At 40.7% G+C, this 12,847-nt stretch overlaps 1 protein-coding gene across 1 annotated transcript in view; it reads left to right on the top strand.

The window, feature by feature from the left end:
* The window catches only part of SLC6A2 (solute carrier family 6 member 2), a 1,123,441-nt gene that overhangs the window by 1,060,531 nt on the left and 50,063 nt on the right, over positions 1 to 12,847 (top strand). The window contains exon 13 of the mRNA XM_085639971.1: positions 9,206 to 9,373. Within this exon, the coding sequence (XP_085496097.1) occupies positions 9,206 to 9,373 (168 nt within the window). The remainder of the gene's footprint in view (positions 1 to 9,205; positions 9,374 to 12,847) is intronic.

The raw sequence follows: 12,847 nt of genomic DNA, 5'->3' as shown, positions 1-12,847 counted from the left end.
AAGATTCGTCAATCGGCGCCAACGTTATTCCAAATAGAATGTTGCGCATTTCCTATGGAAAATAGGTCCTAACTATAACTATCTACTGGCGACCACCAGTAGATAATATATAATACCTACTGGCGGTCGCCAGTAGGTAGTTATAGTTAGGACCTATTTTCCATAGGAAATCAGCAACATTCTATTCCCAATAAGTCTGGCACCGGTTGACGAATCTTCGCGAAATTTTGCAAACTTTTGGCCAGCTCCGGTTTGCTCCTATCCTGAAAGTTTTGTGGTGATTTGTCAAGAGGGGTTGAGAAAAAAGGGCGGTCCCAAAACGCGTTTTCCCCATGCAATTACCCATAGGACCTATTGATGCAGCTACAGCCCGAACTGCTGAACGGAATTACACCAAATTTGGCAAAGAGGTAGTCCTCAGTTCAGACTCGTGCCTTTTGCATAAATGGTGTAAATCCGTTCAGTAGTTCCTGAGAAAATTAGAGTTAAAAGTATAGATATATCTATGGCCTCGGAGGATCCGCGCACCCTATGCGCACCCTGGGCGCACCCTCTGCGAACCGTGCGCGCACCCTCCCGATCACACGCTGAATGCTAATTGGCTGTCAAGTGTCTGTCTACATTCGAAACCAAAAACTGTTGGCAGACATTTTGTGCCTCGGTAGAAGCGAGACTGATTAAGTAAGGGAAATAAGTGTGTGAAAGATGTAAAGGGGGCAGGGAAGAAATACTCTGACCCTCTAGTGTTGCTTAGGGGTTCCCAGAAGGACCCCCCGAGCCCCCTTTTTTTTTTTTTAAACGGCAAAATGTGCGCAGGGTGCGCGTATCCGGACGGAAAAAAAAAAGCTGAATAAGCTAATAATTAGCCCCTGGGGGAGACAAATCCCGGACGCAAAATCTGTAAAAAAATAATGGAGGGCCCGGGAGGGGCCCCCAGCCCTGGGGACCGCGACCCCCGGGGCTAGAAAATAGATAGGGTGGGGAGCCCCTCCAAGCCCCGGGGACCATCACCCCTTGGGGCTTTTTTGTTTGAGGGAGGGGGGCTGCGTGGCCCCCCTCCTGGAGCCCTCGAGGGCCCTGGGGACCGCCACCCCCCAGGGCCAGCTCCTACAGTGTCCTGGGGTGCCCACCCCCAGGACACTGTTGTTTGCTATGACAGTGCGGGAGTCCCCCGCCCTCCCATAGCAAACTTTGTTTGGATTTTGAAAGAGAGAGCAGGGAAACCTGCTCTGTCTTTCAAAATCCAAACGATATTGCTTTCCACACGGGGAGCTGCATGTCAGCAGCTCCCCATGTGGAAAAGCAATGCCGGCTCCCGAAGGGCGCGGAGAGCCGGCTGGGACCGTGGGGGCGTTGGATAATAAAAATTAGTGATGGGGCTATTTTTTTTTTTACGGTCAAATTAGCAGTCGCGCAGCCTAACGCGTTGGGTGCACGATTTCTCTCGCGTAGGGTGCGCGGTTCCTAACACGTTGGGTGCGCGACACCAAGAAAAAATGTAAAAAAAATAGGAATAAAGTATTGAAAATATAGTTTAAAAAATATTTTAAAAAATTTACAATTTAAAAAAAAAAATACTTTAAAAACAAATAATTTTTTTAATTTTTAAAAGGATTAATTGAAAAAATAAGTTACAAAAATTGTGAAAATAAAATATTAAAAAAAATAATTAAAGGAATTGACACACTGAAATAGAAAAATTTCGAAATCCAATGAAAATCATTAAACATCATAGCTTTAGAGATGAGTTATAGATAGGAATTAGCATTTAAAAAACCTTTGAAATTCACTGAAAAAACCATAGGTTTCATGCACGTTATAGTTAGGAAATGGCATTTAAAAAACCTTAGAAATTCACTGAAAAAAACATAGATTTCAGGGGTATTATAGTTAGCTGGACATTTCCCTCGTACAAAACCCTAGAAATGTCCCCGTTATAGTTAGTTCAGCTAACTATAACTCGTGCCCCCGCAATGCACTGCTGATGACGTCACATATTACATCACTCATGACATAGTCAGTGACATCACTGATGACATCTCAAATGTTGGAATTTGTTGTAATGGCATGCTTGGTAAAGATATATTTGTTGTAAAATCCTGCGTGTTAAAGACTTGCGTGGTAATATCGCCTAAGTGGTTAGACCTGCAGGGTTTCGGTCCATTTTTGTTACCACCTATGAGCAGTCGGGTAATTTGCCACAAGCAGCAGGTTGAACATTCTGTGGCATTCTTGAAGAACAATACAGTGTCTCTGCACTTCCATATTTATGCTGCACATGCAGGAGCACCTCTAAGTGGTAAACTATAATTATCAAACTTAGACAACGTTTGCAGTCTTCATGTTTGGAAATGGTATTGTTATCTGTAAAACTTGGTTTTCAGTACAGAGTCTTTGTGTGTCTGTGTGTGTGTGTGTTTGTATATGCACAGTATAAATACAGCCTCAGTTCTCGGTAGTACAGGAGTTTCTAACTGAGCCACACAAATAAAGACGTCCAGATTCATATAAAAAGGCAGAAATCTCTATTTTTGGGCAGCCCATATCTTGGTGGTTAATGACTGGAAGTGCAGAGGCTGGAGTGATCCGGCTTACCCAGCTGAACTTTCCCTGAGGGGGCTGGACAAGGTGGTGTGACTCCTATATGGAAACTCTTTCACTTTGGACAGTCTGACATAATGAACAACTGCAGTCCATGGGAACGGATGGTTGCCTAACCCTATAGTCTCCCCTCCAGCACAGGCATGTCCTCTGTCACACAGCACTGCTAGAATGGGACAAGATTTGGATCTCAACTCTGGGAGACATCTGGCACTACGGTGCCCTGAAAACCTTTCAGGAGATGAAGTCACAATTCTGCCTCCCTTAGACCCAGTTTCACAAGTATCTCCAACTCCAAGACGCCTTGGCTGGATACAAGGCTGTCCTAGTAGACCTACCTGATTAGCACCCATTAGAGGCAAAAATCCTTCAAGGGGCTATCAGGAGAGGAGGGATCACCCAAATCTATTGGTGATTAATGCCCCTGAACCTCCTGGGCCCCCTGCAACAGAAATGGGAAGATTGAATAGGTTTCCTCAAAGACTGGCACGAGGCTCACATGGCACCCTGTGAGCTGGCTACCTTCTCCTGCCTTCGGCTGATACAGCTTCACTTCCTTCAGTTCTCCTATCTCACGCTGCAACGCCAGTGGTAGGTGGGCCGGGTGGCATCCCCTGCCTTTCCATGTTGTAACCGTTTTAATTCAGACTTTTATTATGTGATATGGCATTGCCCTTGCTTTGTGTGTTTACTAGAGGCAGATGACACACTATCCCGAGTACGAGGATACCAAATTATTCTAACACCTAAAGATGCCCTACTAGGCATCCTAGAAGTTCTTGGGAATGATAGGGGTACAGTAAGTTGGTGGGCATGCCCACCTTGGTGGTAAAAAGGCATATAGCCCGAACAGCCCGCCCTTCAAAAGGGGTTGGACAATTGAGCACAACAGGAGGAGCCTATATATGTGGCATGGTGTTGCTCGCAGAAAATAACTAAAATATGGGGGAAATGGTAGGACCACTACTGGCTTGGCCTGGGTTTGCTAAATACTTACCGATGCTGAGATCAGAAATGTGTTCAAGCAAACAATGTAAAAGACCTCAATCTGTTGGTGTTTTACGTTGCACAGTGTCTTTGTTATAATTGTGTAAAAAAGTAAAAACCCAATAAACTCGGTTATGAAAAAAAGGCAGAAATCTCCAAACCATGACCTTCTGTGAATAAAATGCAAACCCAGCTAGATAGCAACAGAGCACCAGCACTGCAAAGGAATGAAGCCCAGTGGGGATGCATGGGGTGGGAGGGAGAGGACATAGGGTCGAGGTAGAGCTAGTTGAAGGGATGAGATGTTATCCTATCTGAGCTAGTATTCCTTGAAGACATTCATTTTGTGTTTCTTCCTGAATTGTAGGAGTTTTAATGCTTTTCTGATGTTGTTTCAGATCCTGGGAGTGTAGGCTCAAAAGGTCTGTTTACTCACTATCTTGAGATGGGCATCACATTGCAAACCAACCTCATGACTGTTTCTCCAAGGTCCAACAATGCTTGACCACTAATAATCTAAAACCCTATGGTGAGAAGACTGAAATCCTCCGCCCCATCACTCCACACCATTGGGGATTGCCCATTCTGACCTGATGAGATAGGCCACATGCCTCTGCCTGACTCCACCGTGAATAACTTCAGCATTCAAATCTATTGTTCTCTCTCTCGTTCCGACAAAATTGTCACAGTAGTTAAGTACTGCTTTTTTCAGTTTCACTTTCGGAAATGTGTTCTTTATCTCTTTACTCTTTCTCGGAAGTTCCAGATACTTAACACATTTCTGTGATCCCAGCTAGATTACTACAATTCAATTTATCTTGAACTACCTTACAATCACATCCTCCAGTTAGTACAGAACTATGCTACCAGTTGGTCAATAACGAAAGCCATTTTAGGATGGTAGACCTTAATGCAAGCACAGGTTAATGTAAGGAATTAATTTAAATTTATCTTTCATTTATATAGTTTGTAGGCCGCCAAATGGCACCATAAAACACTGATGGAGCTCATGTTGTTGGATTGGGTTGATCAATTTAAGGACCTCAGTAAAGTATTGTCTAGTACTGTGATCAAATATGTGTATGCAGAGGGGCTCAGGTAAGGTTTTTAGTTCTTTTGTAGCTTCAACAAGTCAGGTTAATGACAGATATTTATTCAAATCTTTTCTAAAAACACCTCTGAATATTTTTTGCATGCAGTCTTTTGTTTTTAGATTAAGTTACACATTTAGCAATATGTTTTTGGTAAAACATGCAAGTACAGTCACTGTCAGGATCCTTGCAGACATCTTTAATGCTAACAAAATAATGATGGATTAAACTAAATATCAATTGAATGCTGATCAATGCTTAGAGCTGGCAACAGTGTTATATGTAATAATTGAAGCACTGAATGATCTCGCCAATATAGTCTCTCCTACACAATATTGCAAAGTCATTGACTCAGTGAAAAGGTATTTAATGATATCGTCTGGTAGGATCATCACCTTACTTTCTGAAATCAGCATGAGTGACTAAATTAGAGTTTATATTACTTTATTCTCTGTTTCTCCAATATTGATTGACCAGTGTAGTTCAATGGTAGTTTAAGAATTATTAGGGTTCTCATTAAAGTAGAATGCAAAAATTTAAATTTAGACATTTGAGATTAATGATCACATAACATAATTTGATAAAAAATTATGCTTGATTACTTTGTTCATGATAATGAGAATGTATTTCATAAAGAGAATTTCTATCCTGTTCCAGAAGTATATCTCCTCAGCATTCTCCACTTTATATGTGGTTTATTATACCACATCTATTATCTTAGCAACTAATGTAACAATGTTGGCATCTGTACACTTCCAGAGATTGTCAGTTTGAAAATATTTTTCTCAATTAATGGAAGGAAGCTGACACACTAAGGATCTTTGCTCTATTGAATAAGAGAACCTACTGCTGATACCTACCTCTTCCTGATTTTTGATACTTTAACATCAGAGAATACCTGATTTGGATTCAATTGAACAATCTGGCAAGTTTATTTTACAAGAGGTAAATTTGTGATAGCTAACATCTAAAGTGAACTATAAATCTCTCTGACACTAGAGTAAAACTCCTCACTCTAGCTGTTCACATTAGAAGGCTCCCTTTGCTAAAAGTATCAGTGTTTAAGCCTGATTTATGAAATAAACTATTGAAGGACTAGTGCTTACTTGCTTGTCTCCAGTGCAGAGACCTGGGTTAATTTGGAGAAAACCAATGTTGTGGTTTTAGGCATCTCACTTCGATCCGTCAGTATGTATAAATACATTTTATCAAAATATAACTTTTCTTTCTGCAACTCCATCTTCTCAATCCATTATATCCTAGTTTTTGTAATCTTTTTAGCCAACCAGATATCAGACAATACTCTTTGTAGAGGCGGTCATATCTGAAATATGTCTGCTGCAAAAAGTTTTAGTTGGTAAAGCACTCCTGTGCTTCTTGATGATAAAACTTACATTTTTAAAGATGTTTCTTGCTGTGCAAAGTACTTACATTCTGAAAATTCTAATGAATTGGAGGAAAGATGCACCTAATGAACAACTTTCCTATTTGTTTAAAAAATGTCTTCTCCATTGGGAAAATATGTTTATTTTTCATAAGCAAACTACCTGACTCATGAAGCTAAGTGTTGAAAGGAGTAATCTGAGCCCTGGCAAGGATGACTACAGTAGAAGACCAGCCTCCAGACATAACTATCCTCATCCAAAAAGTAGCCAACTGGATGGCGGTACCCTAAGAGCTAGCTTTACAAATACTTTCTTCCACCTCAATCCTGTGAGAGGAATGCCTTTCGTGTTTTTCATAAGTAGAAATATTCAGACCATTGAGGTTTGTACATGAAGGGTTTCACTTCCATTTTGTCCTGCTTACTTAAGGTAAGATTACATGTTTCTGCCCTATTTATGGAAGGAGCAGAAGGCAATGTTGGAAAGCAGTGGAAATAATATGAGTCAAGTAGGAGGGAAATTATTTTATTCTCATTTTTCTCTATTGACAAGTGACCCTAAAAAAGTTAAATGCACATGTAAGTTCAGCCACATAAGAAGGATTGGTGAAATATTTGTCTTGTAAATAGGTCTCACAAATACAGAAATGTTGTTAGTATGATGAAATTTCAGCATTCACAAATGCAGTGTAAGGGGCTGTTTTACTACACATTTAAGTCAACACTCAAATACTTGCACAGTTGTAAGTGTTTACATATCCTCTCAGATAGTTTCCCAACCATGAAAACAGCTGCATTTAATATTATGTCTATAGGGGAGTGCTTCGGGAAGCTTACAACCTATTTTTACCAGCCAATGCTTAAATATATATTAGCGGGTTCAATTGTTCTTTGTGACAAAAATCCAAACATATTTAATAAGATCAGTCAACTTAAGTAAGGTCATAAGACAGGCACTAAACTGCAATTAATGCCATCACAAGAGGATGTTAATGACTGTTAATGCTCAAGGCAAAAAATAACAATCATGCACAATGATTGTTTCGGATGTCCTCAATGTCATTCCTAACAGTAAACAGTAGACAGAATGGCCATTGCATTAGGAAGTCATAAACCTCTTAGGCCACCTCCCTTACTCGGATTTTGTAATGCGCTTTGGATAATTTATTTCCTTGTGATGCATGATGCCTTGTTTACCCCAGTTACAAATACCCTTTGTTCTAATTAGTGCTTAATTTGTAAAAAAAAGTAAGTGTTGGGACCCTTCTGAGGAGTCCACTGCAGCTTGCACCACCCATTTCCCCTGCCAGTGCTGCCAATGACAGTGGCAACACAACTACTAACCATCACACTCCTACAAGTATGACAACTCAGTCTATCCAAGCCACCCAAAGGTATAAGAATAGCATGGGCAGCAAGTATTTTTTTTTTTAACATATATTGTACTATAAAACACTGTCGATGTGCTGAGTTCAAAATTGGACAGACAGCGCCACCATGTAGCACACTGTTATTAGTGCTAGTGTTGAAAATGTATTGCAGGTGCCAAGCCCCAGAAACCACGGACTCAAATTAAACACTAGTTCTAGCCTCAATTCAAAAGTAACTGTATACCATCCTATGAAGTATGTTTTTTTATTTGGATTATTTAATGGTGTCAGCATTTTGAATGATTAATCTTGGAATTTTTTGTTCTAACTATTTAGGGGCCGATTCCAATCCGGGTCGGAAGGGCACCGAACGCAATCCGGCCGGAAAAACTATGAGCCGTACGCGTGTTTTCCGCCCGAGCAAGTACGATGCGAGCTACGTGAAATTCACCAACCAAGTCGTTTCCAGGTCCGAACCGCTCCGTATGTATCGGTCGTAAGCTAACCGCGGTGTGCAATGGATGCAATTTACGACTGGGCCAGTACGATACACACGTCGGACAGCCTGTGGGAGCCGGAGTGTCGGGCTCGCGAAACGTCCGGGTGGTTGGCTTTGGGGGCCCACGTCAAACCCCCTGTCACCCGCAGCCCTACGATTCAGACACAGGGGGAGCATACGGCCGCATTGTACTCACTCGGTCGGACTGCAGGACTCCGGCTCAGTCGGAAAACATTCCAGATCCGGCTCGGTCGGAGTGCTTTCTGACCCGGATCATAATCGGCACCTTCATGGTAAAAAAGTTGTGGTGACGCAGCTAAATAGTAGTATGAAAATTATTTATAGTTTTAAAAATGAACGTCTTAAGTGATGTTTGTGTATTTGGTTGGTGAAAGAGGCATTACTGCATTGTCAAATGATAACCTGTTATTTGCAGGCATACTTTGATTATAATATTAGGATTTTTTCCTCATTCTTTACACTTCCTTTCATTAATTTATCCTAACCCACACTTCATTCCTGTTAATTTTCAAATAGCTGGTCAGGATTGCCTCTGTTATTGAAACGGCGCGATAAAGCTGGAGGTTACATGGGGCTTCTAAGAAAGTGATCTTAATTTTTTTGGATGAGCCCTCATTGGGTAAAGGAAGATTAATTGGACCACTGCAAATGGCCACCGCTAATGGTTTTAAAGAACTATTATGTAAAATATGAAAGATTGTCTATCTTATCAAGGCTTCACACTTCTCTGGGCATCTCCACAGATTGAAGACCACTGCCTAATGACTTTAAAATGTGCTGAAAGCACTTTTACACACTAGATCAGATTGGCTGTCTTTCGTTAATCATGTTTCCATGAATGTAGAGGAATTTAGCAGTATAGCATGGCATCCTTTGATATAGACTATAATCCAGCGTCCAAGCTCATACTCTCATGGTGCCAAGAATGTTTTGCATTTTGGTACTGTATTTCGATATTTGTATATGTCTACATTGCCACAGAGCATTGAGAAGAGGCGAGGCCATACAATGAGCCTCAAAAGAAAATACTGGAAATAAATGAAAATATATTTGAGTTGAGATGCTGGGATGTGATGTTCATAAGGAAATCATGTGCTGGAATAGGTAAAAATATCAATGTAAAGTTCTTCAATACATTTTCATTATCCTGTTAAAGATTTGATTTTGTTATGCTTCTTAACTGATCTATACATAGTATTTCAATGTTGCTCATTTATTTCCAGATTGAGAAACTACTGTTTTTTCTCTTTAGTTTGTGGTGATAGTGAGCATCATCACTTTTAAACCACTGACCTATGATGAATACACGTACCCTCTTTGGGCAAATCGGATTGGATGGGGAATAGCAATGTCATCAATGATACTAGTGCCTGCTTATATCATCTACAAGTTCCTTACTGTACGTGGAAGCTTTAAAGAGGTGAGTTTTGTTTATTAGCCCATTTTGTGAATTGTTAATGAAGAATCTATTTGCAGACTGAGGTCCCCTATGCCTTCACTTCACCATTCAACCAGTTAAAGACTTGAAATCAACTTATGTCCTTAAATACAAATCTGTATTTAGTCAAATATAATTGGAAATTAACAGCCCTGTATAACTATTTCTCTAGTAAATGTAGAAAGTAATAGCCCAAAACGTTGGTCAAGAATGCAGTGCATGCATTGTTCAGAACTACATGACATCTCTTCTTTATGAAAACTATGACAGAAAACTTCCAGTCCATTAGTCTTCATGTGAGTCCTAAAAAAGTTGAATTATTACTGAAATATACAACCTTTTGTTCATTAGGATTAATACATCAAATAGATATTTATAATAAAAAAACTTTGTGTTTATCACTATCTAATGCACTTTATGTTTTACTGCTAGAGGTTTAAGAACTTTCCAGTTTAAAGACAAAAAATATTTAATTTAGTTTTGTTTACCACGTAGAACATAGTTAGAGTTCTTCAAAAGATGTATCTTTCCTACTGTAAGGAATTTATATAGGCGTATAGTCTGTCCATTCAATTGTAAAGCATTGTCTTTGAAGACATACAGGAAAAATGCTGTATTCCAGAAGGAAACTTGCGGAATTATTTGAATGGTAATTTTGCATCGTGTTAGATTTATGAAAAAACATTAATGAAAAAAGCTGTGACATTGAGAGAGATTAGAGTGTTATATTACCACTTACCAGCACAGGAGCTTACCAGAGGTCTGGTTAGCCAGACCAGTCTTTTTATGTGTTGAGCTAATCATATTTTTCAAACGACCATCATGCATAATAATGCAATTATCCCTCATGCAAAGAATGGTGAGGGAGTCCCCAAATATGTTGACATTTTATCAGTTTTTTACATGTACATTTACTGCATACAACACAACTGTGCATTTGCTGGAATAAGGAACTAATAAGGATTCATTATCAACAAGTGTAAATAATTGAAAACGATATGGAACTGGGTTTTTGCAAGAAAAAAACATGATCATCATAGGCTGTGATTAAAGTGAACAGTTTTCTGCAGAGTGGCATATGATGAAAAACACAGGCCACTTATACCACTGCACCAGTTTGGCAAATAGGTTTTGAACATTGCTCATTTGTTCCTTCATTGTCTGTGAAAAGGAATCAGCCTAAAGTTCATCTCAGTCCTGCATCTGTATGAGAATCAGTCATTGCCAGGTTGTAAATGTGTAGTGACCCCAGTGCTATTACTGAACAATGCAACACCCACATCACATAGAAAGGCTGGGGAGATGGGAAGGGCAAAGGTAACACATGTAAGAGCAGTTCAGAAAGACAATGAAACAGGGGTGTAATTAATGTGCCGTTCAACGGATCAGGCTGACAGTGGGAATGGCTCAAGCTAATGACGGAATATTAGATCTATGGACATAGTTTAAAATGATGTGAGCAAATGCTCTGGCATTAGTAAATTATTAAAAACAACTGGGATCAAAAATAAACAGTGAAGTTGTTCTGAGCCAATCTCAAGAATTCCAATGACTTTAGACTCAATACATTAGGCAACAGGGTGGGGGAAGGTGCAGGTTGATGTGCTCTAATGTCCCTCTTGCACAGTTTATTGGGGGTGGGGGAAGTGGTTATTTTGCCAGGCTTTGGGTGTCCTGATAAATCTTTGAACACCTGATAAAGCCTGAATGGATCAGGGAATGATACATCATGTTTGCTCTTGAAAATACATTGCTAGAGTCTCTTGAAGTTTTACCATCTTAATTCACTGATTACAAGTTTCCATCCATATTTTGTCCAAAATGCGTAGGTCTGAAGCAAGATAGCACTTGTTGAATGGGCAATGGGGCTGTACTGTAGGAGGATAGTGCAAGCAAAACGTATCCTGGTAAGGGTGGAGTTTTAGAAGAGAAAATAGCATGGGAACCTTGCAGCCAGGGACACCACCGCCCATACAAATCATTTCCGCAGAACCAAACCATTCTCTGAAATGCATAGCATCTGCCTCATGGACTTCCCAATATTACTCATTCAGACATTGTAAAAAGGGCAACAGTAATTTTTGTTTTACTACTTTGAGGTAAGCAGAAGATTAAAACAGTGTTGCAGAACTCCAACATTAGCACAAATATCTGTATTTCTGGCCATCATCTTTGAATAAGGTACTCTAAATTGTAAACAATTGTAATTCAAGTATTGCGCTACAATGAGGCACCAAACGTGGTTGGTAATTGGGTTCACTTAGTCAGCCCCATCACCTGATAGTGTGCCACAGGATACAGTAGTTGTAGTGTACAGGTCCTCGTGGGCATGGTAACTGCATACTTTGCCACTGGACAGTTATACTTAAAACCACGTTTCCATAGATAATCAATTTTTAGTTTGCCAATAACTTTGGCACCATTTGAAGAATCTTCACAAAACTTTCCCAATAATATTTATTTTACCTCAGCTCCTTCCTGGAGATCTTAGGGGTAATCCGTCAAGTGCGGGCTGAGAAAAGGGGGGGTCCCAAAACATGTTTTCCCATTCATTTTCTATAGGAACTTAAGAAACACCTACAGTCCAAGCGCCTTTTTCACTTAAGTTGGCAGAAACCTAGATCTTGGTCCAGAAAGAGTGCTTTTTATGATTTAGTGTAAATACATTCAATAGGCTCAAATAATTTGTATATTTCGCACCCTGTGAATCTGTGGGGCTAACAGATCCAAGCTGAGATCTGATTGGCTGCCACAACATCACTGGTGGCAGCCAGCTTAAGATTCGGTCCTGAGCCCTAAAAAAAGTTTTAAAAAAATGTAAGAGGGCAGGGTAGGGATACCCTGACCCCCTATGTTGGTAGGACCCCACCTAGGGCCAAAAACATTTTAATAAAATGTTGCTGCAAAAATGCGGAGGATCCCTGAATCTACTGCAATTTGTTTTTAAAAAGCTCTACTTTTAAACCCCCTGCTGGGTCACCAGAGTTTTCTTTGGGGAAGGGGGCATAGGGCCTCTGGGAGGCCCCGGGGACCACATCCCTTTGGCCAAATTCCATTACAATGAGGGGTGTGGTGTGCTTTTTCCCTCTCCACGCCTTAATGGGTCCCGGGGGCCCCTGCCCCCCATCAGGGCTGAACTTAGCTTCAACTTCAAAGGGAAGGGGGCAAGCAGTCCCCCTCCCCGAGCCTGTAAAGGGTCTGGGGCCCCCGTCCTACAGTGCCCGACTCAATTACTTTGTCCCTGGGATCCCACCCTCGGGTAACAGTAGTTTTCCTGCCAGCAATAGCACAGGCAGGGAAACGTATGTCTGCTCCCACCTGGCAGGAGCATTTTTAAAGCTTCCACCAGGTGAAAACAGACATGCCTTTCCTGCCAGCAGGAACGCAGGCAGGGAAGACATGTCTTCTCTCACTCAGCAGGAGCTTTAAAATTGATGGGTGGGAGCAGACTTTTGT

The sequence above is a fragment of the Triturus cristatus genome, chromosome 12 (genome assembly GCF_964204655.1).
Source record: "Triturus cristatus chromosome 12, aTriCri1.1, whole genome shotgun sequence".
NCBI lineage: Eukaryota > Metazoa > Chordata > Amphibia > Caudata > Salamandridae > Triturus > Triturus cristatus.
The sequence above is the reverse complement of the archived record's forward strand: the minus strand, read 5'-3'. Positions and strand labels throughout refer to the sequence as shown.